This window comes from Oncorhynchus mykiss, chromosome 5 (genome assembly GCF_013265735.2).
Source record: "Oncorhynchus mykiss isolate Arlee chromosome 5, USDA_OmykA_1.1, whole genome shotgun sequence".
Lineage (NCBI taxonomy): Eukaryota > Metazoa > Chordata > Actinopteri > Salmoniformes > Salmonidae > Oncorhynchus > Oncorhynchus mykiss.
Window position 1 is genome coordinate 10,067,379 of NC_048569.1, and position 16,925 is coordinate 10,084,303.

At 41.2% G+C, this 16,925-nt stretch overlaps 1 protein-coding gene across 6 annotated transcripts; it reads right to left on the reverse strand.

The window, feature by feature from the left end:
* Positions 1-1,498: 1,498 nt before the first annotated feature.
* Positions 1,499-16,003, reverse strand: hmgcs1 (3-hydroxy-3-methylglutaryl-CoA synthase 1 (soluble)). 6 transcript variants are annotated; one of them, XM_036976744.1, is made up of 11 exons: positions 15,794-15,917; positions 13,501-13,566; positions 12,148-12,605; positions 11,712-11,837; positions 10,335-10,499; positions 9,077-9,245; positions 6,020-6,190; positions 5,539-5,645; positions 5,096-5,221; positions 4,479-4,636; positions 1,499-4,170 (listed from the first exon to the last, which is right to left on the reverse strand). In XM_036976744.1, the coding sequence occupies exons 3-11, from the start codon at positions 12,593-12,595 to the stop codon at positions 4,078-4,080; spliced, it is 1,563 nt and encodes a 520-aa protein (XP_036832639.1). In that variant the 5' UTR covers positions 12,596-12,605; positions 13,501-13,566; positions 15,794-15,917; the 3' UTR covers positions 1,499-4,077. The 6 variants fall into 6 exon arrangements, with proteins under 6 accessions (XP_036832639.1, XP_036832636.1, XP_036832635.1 ...); XM_036976741.1 differs by lacking the exon at positions 15,794-15,917 and adding an exon at positions 15,098-15,226 and having other exon boundaries at positions 1,499-4,167; XM_036976740.1 differs by lacking the exon at positions 15,794-15,917 and adding an exon at positions 15,098-15,225.
* Between the last annotated feature and the right edge of the window lie 922 nt (positions 16,004-16,925).

Consider the following 16,925-nt stretch of genomic DNA (forward strand, 5'->3'; position numbering starts at 1 on the left):
ACGCGACCCAGTCGTTCAGTCTTTTTGTTCTGTATCTATGGACAGAACAACCCAGTCGTTCATTCTTAGTGTTCCATTGCCATACTGGCTGGCAACTTTTGTATCCCTTGCTTGCTAGATAGCCAGCCAGCCAACTACGGCTAATTTACAGTCACGTCAAACAGTTCAGCCAGAATAACAGCAAAGTAGCAGCAATTGCATTTGTTTAACTGTTTTCTTGAGACATTTATTTGGATACATCCATAACAATGAGCTAATGAGGCACGATTTCACCTGGCATAGAAAATGTGCTCTCTCGTCCGACTAGTTCATTACTATGGGTCAGCTGGAGATGAAATGTGAATATTGAAACAATGTTGCAAATGTCAGTGAGACAGACAGCAAGGTTTATGCAAATCTCCGTTGTTGAAAACTAAATGTTAGTCTAAAAGAAATGTGAGATAATGTCTAGATGCTTTTTATAGTGGATATCAGGTTTATAAAATGCCTTGCTGGGCTGATGATTGCGCAATCAGATGGAACAGGGTAAATAGGCATTTTATCATAGCCGGTGGTAACTTTTGGATTATAAACTGGTTGGTTAGAGCCCTGAATGCTGATTGGCTGACAGCCGTGGTATATCAGACTGTATGGGTATGACTAAATATTTATTTATAGTGCTCTAGTTACGTTGGTAACCAGTTTATAATAGCAATAAGGCACCTCTGGGGTTTGTGGTATATTGGCCATATACCACACCCCTCAGGCCTTATTGCTTAAATAGACAGACACCTGCTGGAATGCGGTTTTAACCAATCAGCATTCAGGATTAGAACCACCCATTGTATAAACTGATAAAATACCATATATGTGGTAGGACATTGGGAAGGTAGAGATGCGCAATGGAACGGAGACCATGGGGGATAGAAGGATGCTGGATTGGTGCACAAACAACAATCTAATCTAGCAAAGTGGATGGATATTCATCAAATAAGTCATGATTGGTGTATTTTAACAGGCCCACAATGAAGTTACTAAAGTCAGATTTGGATATATCTGGCTGTTTTAGCTGCATAACATTTAGAAGTTGTCCGTTTTCAGGTTTAGAAGAAGTGACTGCTAAATGCTAACTCCCGTTCGTATAATTTAAACTGGTAGCATAGCTAGCATACAGAAATCTGTGGTGATAGTCAAAGTTGTTTTTAACTGTAATGGTTTGGTGACTATGACGTGAACATGTATTGGGTTTAACATCCATACAAGCATTATACTCTGATTTTACCTCAACATAGTGTGAAATACACACACACACACACACAAAATGTTTTTAACATTAGCCTAAATGTAGGCTTATTTTGCTGTGGGACAATAACGAGATTCAGGATCTTTCCTCCCACGTGTTTCCATGGCATTTCCATTGTTTTGGTTGAGTTCCATTGTCCTTTTTACCTCATCTATAAAGGTATGGAAGTCTGGATACCCCCACCCTACAGCCATATAATAAGCAGGAAACAGCCACTTTAAATGAACATATATTTATTATTCAGTTCATCTCTTAATACATCTCTACATTGTTATTACATCATCTCTATACAGATCGTTGCTATAAAAGAGACACTTGATCAGACGCCAATTTATTTATATCTACAAATATAAATAATCTTAGTTAGTACTATACATTACCCACCAATTTTTTTTATTTTTATTATCTGATCTCAGAGAAACAATGTAAACATCAGCCATACACAGATATAAACAGAGGCAACTTATCTTGGCTGTTAAAAAATCTGTACATTATCATGGGTATAGCTATTTTCTACATTTAGTACATGCTTATTGTAAGGCTTCTCAAACTTGAGAGATTGGAAATGGACTACAACTCTGTCGCCCAACGCTGCAGAGGAAATGCAAAACAGTTAATGTGAAAGAAAAAATAAGTATGCCCCCAACTCTGTTCGCTTTAAGGCTGATGTTTGCAGGTATTTCTGCCTGAGCATTTTCTGCCTGTGTCAAGATTTGGTTTCTTTACAGTCTATAACTAGTCCTATCCCTGTCAGTGTTAAGAAAAATAATAAAAAATAACAAATAAAAATCGTTTGAGACCTCGGAGAAAACACAACCCTTTCAGGCCAGCATCTAGTCCCTTAAGTCTAGTAAGGAAAGACATGTTGTAGAGACACAGAATTTGACTTTCTTCAACACACTACATTAAAACAATAACTTGTTGGACATATGTCTTTTAAAACTGATTTAAAAGTTTCTGCACGGAGACTAAATTGACCATGTCAATTGACGTAATTCCAGGAAATAGATTTATCTGCTGAAATGTTTTCCCCAAAAAAATATTTAAGGACAAACAAGAACTCAAACAAAATGTTATTTTACATATTGTATAGATTATCAGAGCCTGGTGAGAATTAAAGCTCTGATAAAACGGCATGCTCAATTGAGGCATTTCACCGTTTTAGTCTGTAGTGCAATCACCGCCGCGGGAAACATTGATCACATGATTTAAACATGTTGAATTGTTGCTCAGTTGGTAGGGCAAAGAGCTTGCAACGCCAGGGTTGTGGGTTTCGATTCCCACAGGGGACTTGTACAAAACAATATGAACATGTATGCACTCACTACTGTAAGTGTCTCTGGATAAGAGCATCTGCTAAATTACTTAAATGTAACTCAGACCGTTCAGTCCCTCTTCCCTGATATTTGTCCATGGTGGTATAACAAAGAGTCCTAAGAGAAAACTAATTCTGACTATTAGTAGTGTAGCGGTTAAGAATATTGGGCAAGTAACTGAAAGGTCGCTGGTTCGAATTCCCCAGCCGAGTAGGTGAAACATCTGTTGATGTGCCCTTGAGCAAGGTACTTAACCCTAATTGCTCCAGGGTTGCAGTCAATAACGCCTGATCCCTGGACGTGACCCCACTCTCCGAGGGTATCTCAAGGGGGAGTTGGGATATGCAAAAAACTCATTTCCAATTCACACGTGTGAAATAAGATAAATATAAGCGCCCACATAATTATTATGTTTCCCCTACATAGCAAACAGAAGTATTCTGAAATCGGTCAAACTTAAGGTATAGTAGGGGTGTAGCTGCTTTGTACAGCTCAAGTCAGGGTAGCCTAGTGGTTAGAGTGTTGGACTAGTAACCGGAAGGTTGCAAGTTCATAACCCCGAGCTGTCGTTCTGCCCTTGAACAGGCAGTTAACCCACTGTTCCTAGGCCGTCATTGAAAATAAGAATTTGCTCTTAACTGACTTGCCTGGTTAAATAAAGGTTAAATAAAGGTTAAAAAAAAAGGTCATTACAGCAAGTTGCAACAGTAGCAGCAGCATTTGATAAACAAACAGAGTTAAGAGGCCTCACTTCCCTTTTTATCCCCAAAGGCCTGCAGGCAGTCTTGTTCCTCAAGCGTCCATTTCCTCTTGATGCTACGAGTGAAGATAATAGTTGACTTAAGATGGAGCTTCTATTTTTCATCCCTTCTACTTTTCTTCTCCAACATTTAGTTTCAATACCCGGATTAAATAAATGTACTATGATTTTTTTCTTCTTCCACTGTTAAGTTTGCGTCATGATAAGTAAAGATAAAAAATATTTTTAACAAAGAATTGGTCCAAAATTAAATAAAAAAAGAACTTGTTGAATTTGTTCGGCTATAAATACTTTATTTTATTATTTTTGAAAAAGGGAAATGCAAATTTATGCAAAACATAATCTTAATAGCCGAAATCTGATCAATTTTTTCACCCTGGCTCAGGAATTATGTGGAATCTTGAGGATTTTAGTTTCAGGAATGTCTGCTACCTTGACAAACACTTTTCCTTTCCATACATCCAATGGAACACACACATTTCATATAATATTACTCCCTGTTACATATTTGAGAGCAATGATGGTTGAAGATAAATTCTACGATGTGATAGTTAAATAGCTTGGTTTTACGCAGCATTCAGCAATATGTTAGAAAACATATCTCTGAGGAGAAGGTGCACGGGGGGGGGGTCCTCTCTGCTAGCATTATAATTGTGTTTCCAATGTCCTTTGTTGATCGTCCTCCATGTCTACCTGTACCTCACAGAGGTAAGCTTAGCTTAATGATCCCCATTGCTAACGGTGACCGCCTCAGGACCAGCTGTGGAGGCGGGGAGGCGGGGCATCTTCTTCACTGGGCTTGGGATGTGCTGCTGGGAATAAGAAAGCAACACGTAAAAACCACTTCCTGTTTTCTAATGTCACTTTTTATGTAGCTAATATAATTATTTAATATGGAACAATGGAGCTTGTTTTTCTTCTTTCTCTGTGTGCATTGTTATTTTTATGTGTGCTGCCTGCATGCAAACTAAATGTCTCTCAGTGACCTAGCCTCCATACAATGTGCTGCTTCCAGCCACTAGTGTATGTGTATGAGTAGTGTCTGCGAGGTTGGGAATATTATTTCATTTATAAATGATTTGATTTCCGATTTACGTTGAACAATACAATTGTATTGTACCTCAGTGGCTGTGGTGGAGTTGACCAGGCCAGCCTCCAGGGGCAAGTCGTCGTTCAGGGAGCGTCTGGAGTACTCCCGACGGTGCTTTTCGTCCACCCGGGTCAGATACCACGTCCCAGGGAACAGCTCCTCCACAGCGCCCTGGGGCACGTACGGTGCTGGATGGGAAAGGGACGGGCATGGCTTCAAATGAAACATGAGTTCAATAAAGGCTCAGGCCTTTCTGTGTGTGTGAGTAATGTGAGTGTGTGTGCGTGTGTGTGTGTGAGTGTGTGTGAGTGAGTAGAATGTGAGTGTGTGTGTGTGTGTGTGTGTGTGTGAGTAGTGTGTGTGTGTGTGTGTGTGAGTAGTGTGTGTGTGTGTGTAGTGTGTGTGTGTGTGTGTGTGTGTGTGTGTGTAGTGTGTGTGTAGAATGTGAGTGTGTGTGTGTGTGTGTGTGAGTAGTGTGTGTGTGTGTGTGTGTGTGCGTGTGTGTGTGTGTAGGTGTGTGTGTGTAGAATGTGAGTGTGTGTGTGTGTAGTGTGTGTGTGTGTGTGTGTGTGTGTGTGTGTGTGTGTGTGTGTAGAATGTGAGTGTGTGTGTGTGTGTGTGAGTAGTGTGTGTGTGTGTGGACATACCTAGGTGGTGGGTCTCTTCCCTCAGCTGCATGTTTTCAGCAAACATGGCAGGTGACACCTTCCTCCTGGAGTCCAGTCTGGCCTTGAGGTCACACAGGCTGGCACAGAGCTTATCCAATCCAGAGCCTGGGGGAGGGAGACGGCCAACCAACAGACAATAAATACAGACCCCGGGAAAGACCCAATTCCTACTCATTCATATTTCAACTTAATAACCAATGCTCAGTCCAAAAACAACCAGCTCAGTTCATAACCCCTAGCACGAGACAATTCTCTTTCCTCTCTTTTGCCTCATTTGCCCAGCCATCTAATCCAGAAGTGTCAAGACTAGATGGGTTCATTTCTAGTTCCTTGGAGCGTAAATATCAGTGGAACCCATCTCTATTGACAAGATGTTTCCCCCATCCCATACAGGTGACGACCCCAGTGTGAGGTGAACCTACCAGGCGTGGCGTCCTGGGAGACTCGGAGAGAGTAGAGTGTGGCGGCAAACCCTGAGCCGTAGGAGAACAGGCCGATTCTCTGGCCCGCCAGGTGCTGAGGTGTGTGTCTGTCCAGGAACAAACGTGTTACACACACACACAAACACTCCTATGTGTGCCTCTCCATAACTATCATTTCAGCAACACTTAATTACAGTGTCCTTATTGCTACAGTACTGAGATATATCTAAGTACTGTATAACTATTGTAATAACACAGTTATACTGTATTTACACTGTGCTTAGGTCAGTAAGGACAATGTAACACAGAGTGATTACAAATGTTGTCACACTGTACTTTCAGACATAATTACACAGTAATAATGACACTGTTATGTGCATTTCTTCTTACTAATGACTAATTCAAGTAGTAAGTTCATGTAATAATTAAAGTAGCACCTTTTATGTAAAAATGAGTTTACTCTGATTCATACGAGACTTACTGTGCGATGACAGAAGCAAGGCAGCCGTAGACAGAGGGGGTGTACATGTTGCCGTTCTGGTTGGAGACGAGGAGGGAAGCCTTGGTCTTCTGATCAAACATCTCTGTGCTGGCCTTCATGAAGGCCTTCTCCACATCCCTGTTGAAGTAGGTCTCTTCTGGCTTCACCTCCCTGCTCAGCACATAGAGGGAAGGATAGAGCCAGTTAGAGTCATATATACAGTGCCTTCGGAAAGTATTCAGAACCTGTGACTTTTTCCACATTTTGTTACGTTACAGTCTTATTCTAAAATCGATGAAATCATTTTTTCCCCAGCAATCGATACACAAGACTCCATAATGACAAAGCAAAAACAGGTTTTTAGAATTTTTTTGCAAATTTATAAAAAATAAAAAAACGGAAATATCACATTTACATAAGTATTCAGACCATTTACTCCATACTTTGTTGAAGCACCTACAGCCTCGAGTCTTGGGTATGATGCTACAAGTTTGCACACCTGTATTTGGGGAGTTTCTCCCATTCTTCTCTGCAGATCCTCTCATGCTCGGTCAGGGTTGATGGGGAGTGTTGCTACACAGCTATTTGCAGGTCTCTCCAGAGATGTTCGATCGGGTTCAAGTCCGGACTCTGGCTGGGCCACTCAAGGACATTCAGAGACTTGTTCTGAAGCCACTCCTGCGTTGTCTTGGCTGTGTGCTTAGGGTCGTTGTCCTGTTGGAAGGTGAACCTTCACCCCAGTCTGAGGTCCTGAGCACTTTCATCAAGCATCTCTCTGTACTTTGCTCCGTTCATCTTTGCCTTGATCCTGACTAGTCTCCCAGTCCCTGCTGCTGAAAAACATCCCCACACCATGATGCTGCCACCTCCATGCTTCACCGTAGGGATGGTGCCAGGTTTCCTCCTACAATTTTGGTTTCATCAGACCAGATAATCTTGTTTCTCATGGCCTGAGAGTCTTTAGGTGCTTTTTGACAAACTCAAAGCGGGCTGTCATGTGCCTTTTACTGAGGAGTGGCTACCGTCTGGCCACTCTACCATAAAAGTCCTGATTGGTGGAGTGCTGCAGAGATGGTTGTCCTTCTGGAAGGTTCTCCCATCTACACATAGGAACTCTAGAGCTCTATCAGAGTGACCATCGGGTTCTTGGTCACCTCCCTGACCAAGGCCCATCTCCCTCAATTGCTCAGTTTGACCGGGCAGCCAGCTCTAGGAAGAGTCTTGGTGGTTCCAAACTTCTTACATTTAAGAATGATGGAGGCCACCGTGTTCTTGGGGACCTTCAATGTTGCGGACATTTTTTGGTACCCATCCCCAGATCTGTGCCTTGACACAATCCTGTCTCGGTGCTCGACGGACAATTCCTTCAACCTCACGGCTTAGTTTTTGCTCTGTCGTGCACTGTTAACGGTGGGAACTTTATATAAACAGGTGTGTGCCTTTCCAAATCATGTCCAATCAATTGAATTTACCACACGTGGACTCCAATCAAGTTGTTGAAACATCTCAAAGATAACCAATGAAAACAGGATGCACCTGAGCTCAATTTTGAGTCTCATAGCAAAGGGTCTGAATACTTATGTAAATAAGGTATTTTTGTTTTTATACATTTGCAAAAAATTCTTAAAACCTGTTTTCCATTGTCATTATGGGGTATTTTGTGTAGATTGCTGAGGATTTTTAATTTAAAAAAATCTATTTTAGATTAAGGCTTTAACGTAACACAATGTGGAAAAAGTCAGGGATCTGAATACTTTCCAAAGGCTCTGTATTATAGAGTCGTTTACATGCTATTCTGGGGACAAACTGGAACAGCACCGCATTTGAGATTTTTTGAATTTATCATGCTCTCACCTTTGTTGTTGTAATTGTAACGTCCTTATTATGTAATTGGTCTTTTTTTGCTTTGTTTTTGTGAAGCAGTGCTCTCTGGGACTTCCCTATGTAAATAAACGTTCAATAATATTTAATATTTGTATTCCAACCAGGAGTTATGGTAATCTTGGTTGGATTATGTTTGGAGGATCGTAATTACTTGAATAAATGTGCCATTTTGGCTTCCGAGTGGCGCAGTAGTCTAAGGCACTTCATCACAGTGCTAGAGGCATCACTACAGACCCTGGTTCGATTCCAGGCTGTATCACAACCGGCCGTGATTGTGAATCCCATAGGGCGGCGCACCATTGGCCCAGCTGGGGTAGGCCGTCATTATAAAATATGAATTTGTTCTAAACCTCATAAGGATCGGACCCTTTTTTTCAATTTCCACCTAAAATGACATACCCAAATCTAACTGCCTGTAGCTCTCGACCTGCAGCAAGGATATGCATATTCTTGATACCGTTTGAAAGGAAACACTTTGAAGTTTGTGGAAATGTGAAATTAACGTAGGAGAATATAACACATTAGATCTGGTAAAAGATAATACAAACAAAAAATGTGTTTTTTCCCCCCCATCATCTTTGAAATGCAAGAGAAAGGTCACAATGTACTATTCCAGGTTGGGCACAATTTCAATTTTGGCCACTAGATGGCAGTGTATGTGCAAAGTTTTAGACTGAGTCAATGAACCATTGTATTTCTGTTCAAAATGTTGTATCAAGACTGCCCAAATGTGCCTAATTGGTTTATTAATACATTTTCAAGTTCATAACTGTGCACTCTCCTCAAACAGTAGCATGGCATTCTTTCACTGTAATAGCTACTGTAAATTGGACAGTGCAGTTAGATTAAAAATAATGTAAGCTTTCTGCCCATTTCAGATATGTCTATGTCCTGGGAAATGTTCTTGTTACTTACAACCTCATGCTAATCGCATTAGCCTACATTAGCTCAACCGTCCCGCGGGGGACACACACACACACATATACACACACACCCACACCGATCCTGTAGTTTTTTTTTAACTGACTTACCTAGTTAAATAAAGGTTAAATATGTATTTATTTTAAATTGTAGATGTGTGTGGGAATAATATATCTATGGTAATTTATGACCAATCAAAAGGTAGTGCACTACGTAGCTAATAAGGTGCAAGCCTAACGGTGGAGTTCTAACCTGAAAGCCTCCAGGCCACTGAATGGTCCAGTCTCTGTGTTGGACCTGGGGTGGCTGAGGAAGTCACTGAGCACCAGACGGGCTAAGGACTTCTGCACCAGCTTGCAGTAGGGAGAGTGGAACACCATGTAGCCAAAGTCCTCCAGGCTGAAACGCTTGTCCACACCCTCTGTGTAGAACATAGGACATGTTTTGAGCCAAACTGACCGGTGTCGCAGGAAAGCCAAGACCATCATCATAGAGCTCAGCAACACGAGCCACTGTCTGTTCTCCCCGCTTCTACCACCAGACCATCATCATAGAGCTCAGCTACCCGAGCCACTGTCTGTTCCCCCCGCTTCTACCACCAGACCATCATCATAGAGCTCAGCTACCCGAGCCACTGTCTGTTCTCTCCGCTTCAATCACTCAGACGCGGGCAGTATTTGAGCATCGTGGCAAAAACTGTAAGACTGGCCAATAGCTTCTACCACCAGACCATCAGGCTGCTGAATAGCCACCACTAGTCAGCTTGCTGCTCCCCCTGTCCCCCGCAACCCTGTGCATGTAACTAATAAACTAATCTAATTTAAAACCAAAATACACCGCTTTACCCAGATGGTCAATGATAAAACCGAGTAGACTGGGGTCATATACAACCGCATCAAATACTTTTAAAATACCCAAGCTATCTCAGGAACAACAGAAACATTGGACTAGTCCCAAACTATAAACTAAGTCAAGCACACCTGAAATACACATAATGGAAGTATTTGAAAGTATTTGGCATAATGTATTTGACCCAGGTCTGCTAGAAAGGCCGTACCAAGAATTCAATCAAGCTCATGGTCGGATAAGTTCCATATTGATATTGACAGTGGGAAAAAAGACAAGCTTTGGTCAAAATGGTCTCTGATACTACAGAGGTGGGTGACACAAGGACAAACTATTCAGGATCACTGTCCAATCTCGTACCTAACCTAAATACCCTCTGCGATGACATTAGCAACACGCTACTTTCACTAAACCAATTTCAGGCCTCAGTGGAAAGGAACCTTAGTTAACTACTTAAGACTATAAAGGGAACTATAGGCCTGGCCTAAACTCACTTTACCTATTTAGGATTTAGCCTAAAGTGTTTGAATTAACCTGAGTGTTTGAATTGACCAAGGCCTGTTGAAAAGGTATGGTGGATGCATTGAAATGAACAATGTTGTTATCAAATTTTTAAACAAGCAATGTGCATCTTACAAAATGTACAAATGCTAATTTCTCTCACCTCTTTGCCACTGTGCATGGATCTTGTTGCGGTAGACAGAGTAACAGCGATCTAACGCGCTGAGGTAGCACTCGATAGACAGCTTTCCGTCCACCACAGGGTATTCTGACGCCATGTCTGGCTTGTAGAAGTCGTAGGCGTGCTGCATGTGTGTACCTCGCAGACCTGCAAGGTCAAACATGACGCACCATTTTATTCCATGTGTAACTCTGTTGTTGTTGTTGTTGTTGTTGCACTGCTTTGCTTTATCTTGGCCAGGTCACAGTTGTAAATGAGAACTTGTTCTCAACTAGCCTACCTGGTTAAATAAAGGTGACATTTAAAAAAATATATAAAAAATAACAAAAATCGCCCATTGTAGAGCAGGGTTGGGGTCAATTCCATTTTTAATTCTAGTCAATTCAGAAAGTAAACCAAATTCCAATTCCACATTTTCCTCATTGAAAAGCATTGAAGGGAATTGGAATTTCAGAGGCATTGTAAAGTACTTTTAAGTACTGCTTACGTAGTGTTTTGGGGTATCTGTACTTTACTTGTTATATTTTTCACAACTTTTACTTCACTACATTCCTAAAGAAAATAATGTACTTTTTACTCCATACATTTTCTCTGACACCCAAAAGTGCTCATTACATTTAGAATGCTTAGCAAGACAGGAAACGTGTCTAATTCACGCACTTATCAAGTGAACATCCCTGGTCATCTCTACTGCCTCTGATCTGGCAGACTAACTAAACACACATGCTTAGTTTGTAAATGATGTCTTGAGTTTTGAACTGTGCCCCTGGCTATCTGTAAATTAATATAAGACATTTTAAATGATTTATACTTTTACTTTTTATACGTAAGTACATTAAAACCAAACACTTTTTAAAAAACTTTTACTCAAGTAGTATTTTACTGGGTGACTTTCACTTTTACTTAAAAAAAGGTATCTTTATTTTTACCTAAGTATCAAAATGTGGTACTTTTTCCACCACTGAATTTCAGTGTACTTCCCAAATTGACCGGAAGTGTTTTGGAATTGACCCCAACCCGGTTGTACAGCATCACATGTATTCAGACAGAAACTGGATGAATGGCTGGCTATCTATGAGATGGAAACGTACTGCCGGTGTCTTTGACGCATGGCTTGTTGAAATGTAAACAAAGCTGTGTATTCGTCAGTAAGATGAGCAGTGAGTGATATTGTGTGTATGTATACATGTGTGTGTCAATACAATAGGTCTGAGGTGTACTGTTGAACTGGTATTGACCTGAATGACTTAAACAAACAACAACAGAGAAACTGTGTCTATAATAAACAGGCTGGGGGGAGTCATGCTTCAGTCAGCGTGTCAACATCAACTATTTACACACAGTAGGATATTGACCTACCTCTGTCAAAAGCCAGTGGGGCGTTGGGTCCTACCAACATGGCTATCGCACCGGCGCCCCCTGTCGGCCGGGCACTTCCTGTGGCGTAAACTGCAATGTCTCCTGCCACCGCCAGGGCATAACGACCTGCAGGGGGCAGAAAGAGACGGCAGTAAGCAGACAAATACTGAATATTCTTTATGAATAACAGATGATTTCTTCTCTCATTATGGACTGATACATTTGATTTATGGTTATTCTATTGTCAGCATACTAAGTCAAAGGTAGATCCATTTAGAGGCAGTGTGTGTCAGACTTAAGAAATACGTCTTGTGTGTTCTTCAGTCAAATATTTGACTAAAATAGACAGTCACACACAGTCAAACACATCACACTTGAGAAGGTCAACAAAACGTTGACACAATGTCAACACAACGTTAAAAGCAACGCCTCTCACCGTCCCAGGAGCTAGACTCCACCCAGTTGACGGCGTTGAAGAGGGCGGCGGTGCCCCCATAGCAAGCGTTGGTCGTGTCAATCCCCTCCACGTCCGTGTTGCCCGATTCCTCGAACAGCTGCATCACCACCGTCTTCACCGACTTGGACTTGTCGATGATGGTCTCAGTGCCCACCTCCAAACGGCCCACCTGGTCGTAGGAGAGGCCGTTCCTTTCCATCAGCCGCTGGACCACAGTCAGGCAGAGGGAGTTGATGTCCTCGCGGTCCGAGCAGAAGCCCATACGCGCCTGGCCTAGGCCCACCGTGTACTTGCCGGCCGACACGCCGTCAAACTGCTCCAGCTCGGCCTGGTCCACGTACTGTGAGGGGAAGTAGATCTCCAGGGCGATGACGCCCACATCTTTGGGCCACGTGGCCTCGCCGTTGGCTGGGGCTGATCCAGGCATTCTGTATGAGCTGGTTGGGACAGAGAGAAGACAAGGATGAAGAGAGGTTTTAGAGATGTTAATATGGGGAGATTTTTATTCATGGTGGAATGTGAGGTCAGTAGGTTAATAAGGGCTGAGAATTAAGTGCAACAGAGTAGTTCACGTCGTTATCCAGACCAGGGGGCGCGAACCAGGGACCTTCTGCACAAAGACACTTAGCAGTCTAATCATTCTGAAGCTGTTAAGAATGGGGCGGCAGGTAGCCTAGTGGTTAGAGCGTTGGACTAACTGAAAGGTTGCAAGATCGAATCCCGGAGCTGACAAGGTAAAAATCTGTCGTTCCGCCCCTGAACAAGGCAGTTAACCCACTGTTCCTAAATAAGAATTTGTTCTTAACTGACTTGCCTAGTTAAATAAAGGTAAAATAAATAAAGAATGACTGGATGATGATAATAATGATAATAAACAACAATGGAGCTAAAATAGCACAAGTTGGAAATGAACAGCAGTTTCTGGTTGGATTATGTTTCATGAATAAGGATGTTTATTTGGGAGACCCGTTCGCGGTTACTAAGATGGTGACAGACGAAGTGGGAAAGGTGGAGTCGGGTCAGATTGACCAGGAGTGGTATCATAGTGATTACATGTGTATTGAAAGAGCAAGAGGAAAAAGCTTTGTGGCTCTTTAAACTTTCAACGTGGAAAATTACGATTTTCAGAGTCGGGCTCGCTGGATATCGAGGCTTCATGGTTTAGGGACAACATGCTGGGGAATGTCAATTAACCTGTACTATGAGCTTATGTAAAAAAACTATTTCAACGTTATAAAATGTAAAACCTTTCGCCACCGGTCAAGTATTTGCAGAGAGTTTATCAGTGTTGAAGAGTCTGAGGATGCAGAATGCTGCAATTCCAGAATTCACCTGTTAGGGTGAAGGAGGTCAATGTAGCGAGGATCAGGGCTGTCGAGCAGGTCTTCTATGCGGAGGCTGTGAAATTTGTTGAGAGAGTAGAGATTATGAAGCTATGGCAGCGGATAACCAGCAGTCTATTGATGTCGTTCATCAGATAAAAGATTCTGAAATACTAATGGTGAAGGTGGATTTTGTTGGGTTAGTTGTACAGGACACACTACATTTTCAAAAGTATCTAAGAGACTGGATATCATCGTGAAAGCTGCAAAAATATGATTGGATCTTCAGTACTTCACGGCAGAAACATTGCAGGGAATACTGTCGGAAAATCAGTGGTGTAAAGTACTACTTAAAGTTTTTTTTGGTATCTGTAAATTACTGTTTATATTTTTGACAACCTTTACTTTACTTAATTCCTAAAAAAAAATGTACTTTTTACTCCATGCATTTTCCCTGACACCCAAAAGTACTTGTTACATTTTGAATGCTTTAGCAGGACAGGAAAATGGTCCCATTCAAACATTTAGCAAGAAAATATCCCTGGTCATCCCTACTTCCTCTGATCTGGTGGACACACTAAACACAAATGCCTCATGTGTAAATGATGTCTGAGTGTTGGAGTGTGTCCCTGGCTATCTGTAAATAAAAAATGTAAATATATATTTTGTATAATCTTTTTTATTTAACCTTTATTTTACTAGGCAAGTCAGTTAAGTCAAGTAATTTTGCTTAATATAAGGAATTTGAAAGGATTTATACTTTTGATACTTAATTATATATTTCAGAAATTACATTTACTTTTGATACTTAAGTATATTTAAAACCAAATACTTTTAGAATTTTACTCAAGTAGTATTTCACCGGGTGACTTTTACTTGAGTAATTTTCTATTAAGGTATCTTTACTTTTACTCAAGTATGACAATTGGGTATTTTTTCCACCACTGTGGAAGATACTCCCCCTTCTCAGGTTAGAGCCTGTGTAGGAATCTGAGTAGACATTTTAGGATTACATTGGTTTGTGGGGGAAGTCTGAAAAGCATACCAGCCTTCTTCCTATTATAATTTTTATTTTTGGACTACATCCCAAAAGGTGCATTGACGCCACCTACTGGGTGGGGTGAAAACTGAGCGACTTTAACGCAGAAAAAAAGGAATAGGGGAAGTGTTGATCATCAGGGAAGCAAACAATGTGATCAGCAGATGTCTTGCAGTAGTGAGTAATTGCGCTAGCGTGTTTTACGCGTTACTATTTCCTCTATCGTCTCCTTTTTCGTGATTTTTTTTAGCTAGTTAACGTTAACTGGCTAATAAAAATCCAAGAAAGAGAGTTGGATTGGCTAATGTTAGCTTGCTAATGTTAGCTCTGCAAGTCCATGGTTGGTCTGCCATCAAGTGTGTCAGAACGACAATATAGTGGAAGAGGATAGCCATAACAGGGCTAACTACAGCTACAATCTCTACAAGCCATGTAATCCAATTCTAGTTGATGACAGCTAGCTAGCTACGTAGGAAATTCGATTACTAGCTATGGCAAAAATATGTCTGTTCACATAATCAGTCATCGAGAACATTCACAAAACCATCGACGATAGGTATCATCTTACCTTACAATCATAGGGTAATGACAAGATGTCTGTTTGCTGTCCTTAGAGGCTAGCTAACCAGATCATAAGGTCAGAACTCGATGTGACCACAGTCGGACGAAAGAGCGGACGGACCAGCTTCCGTTTCGAATTCTCTGAACCGTTCGACGTAGAATGTTACAATGTAGCACGCTAGTTCCTCTCGTGTACCACGTTTGTTACTTTGTAATAACAGTGGTACTTTGTAAAATGGCAACACCTGACAGCACGATATGCGTCCAAGATTAGATTTAGGATCTATTCTACTAATACCATAAAATAATTTGCAATTTAATTCAGCACCCCTTAGCAATCTAATTTGGAGCTAAATTGATATGCACCTAAATGAATAGTCGTCTAGGCTACTAATTTGGAGCAACGTTTCTTAGGCTATATCAATTTAGATTACCTTATCAATTTTGACTACAAAGTAGATAACAGAACACTGATGATTTATCCATCACAGACAGAACACTCCGTTGACCATCTTGACCCTTGTGTACAGAAGCCTAACTTGTATCGTCACCTAGTTTAAAATAAGATGTTCCATAAAACCAACAATTGGTGTAGCCTATTTAATAGGTATAATTACTTTTACAGTAGCCTGTACCGCAATAGCCCAGTATACCATCGTGTGGATTGGAGAAAGGCAATCCCGTAATCAATCCGTGTACTCACCTTGAAAAAGTAAGTGGTCTATCACTTAAATTATATAACCAGCCAAACTTTAGTCCCTTAACACTTTCTTGGTAGTAACGAATGACTTCAACATGCAAAACAGCAATCCATTTATATATGACGAGTGTACTGTACCTGTGAACGACACCCCGTTTTCCAAGTGCCGAATACATGTCCAATCATAACAGAGATCCAAAGTTCTGAAGTTTCGGCATTGCCCACCCCGTTACGTATCCGACCAATCAACGAGAGGTAAAGAGAGACCATGCGCCGCAGCAGTCGAAGCGGTTCAATGGGGTGAGTGAATGACGGTGTATGGTGAGAGAGTACGGACCAATCAGGGAGCACGTCTGACTGCTGGCGAGGTAGTCAGAGACCTCCAGGCTCGAATCCGCGAGGAAGCTGAAGTGTCTCCTTGACGACCAGGGGCTGGGTGTTCACGTGAATGGTATTGGTGGATCTCCTCATCCTGCCATTGATCATGAACTTTCCTCTTTTCTCTCTTGATTTAAAAGGAACATTTATACAACCGATTCTTGTTTGGCCGGGGTATGCCGTCATTGTAAATAAGAATTTGTTCTTAACGGACTTGCCTAGTTAAATAAAAGGTAAATAATATATTTGGGGAAAATGAAGTAAAAATATACACCATGTGCTTGGTGGCTAGGCTACTGAGATTGTTTCTACAATAAACCCAACAGTCAGAATAAAATATAATCATGATATTCTAAAATAATAATAATATTTTATTCAATATATGTTGGAAGAATAGGCTAACTTAGGGGACTTTGGCATATCTGGGAGATTTTGTTGGTAAAAATTGCTTCCATATTCAGTCAAAACTGAGTCCTTATTTAGGCCTTGGTCAAAGAGCAATATATATTTATTACAGTTTAGAATGCATGTCTTGGAAAAGTATTCTATAGTATGGCTTGCTTGCTGTGGGGTTGCCATTGCTCTCACAATGGGAAATAGTAACATACTGTAATACTGTAAGTGAACCCAGTGTACTTGATCATCATTTTCTCTGAAACCAAACCAGTGACAGTTTACCAGGTGGTGTCACTCATATGCTTTACCGCAATGCGAGAGCTAGGTTTTTGTAGATAAAGAAAAGCTCTGATTGTGGGCT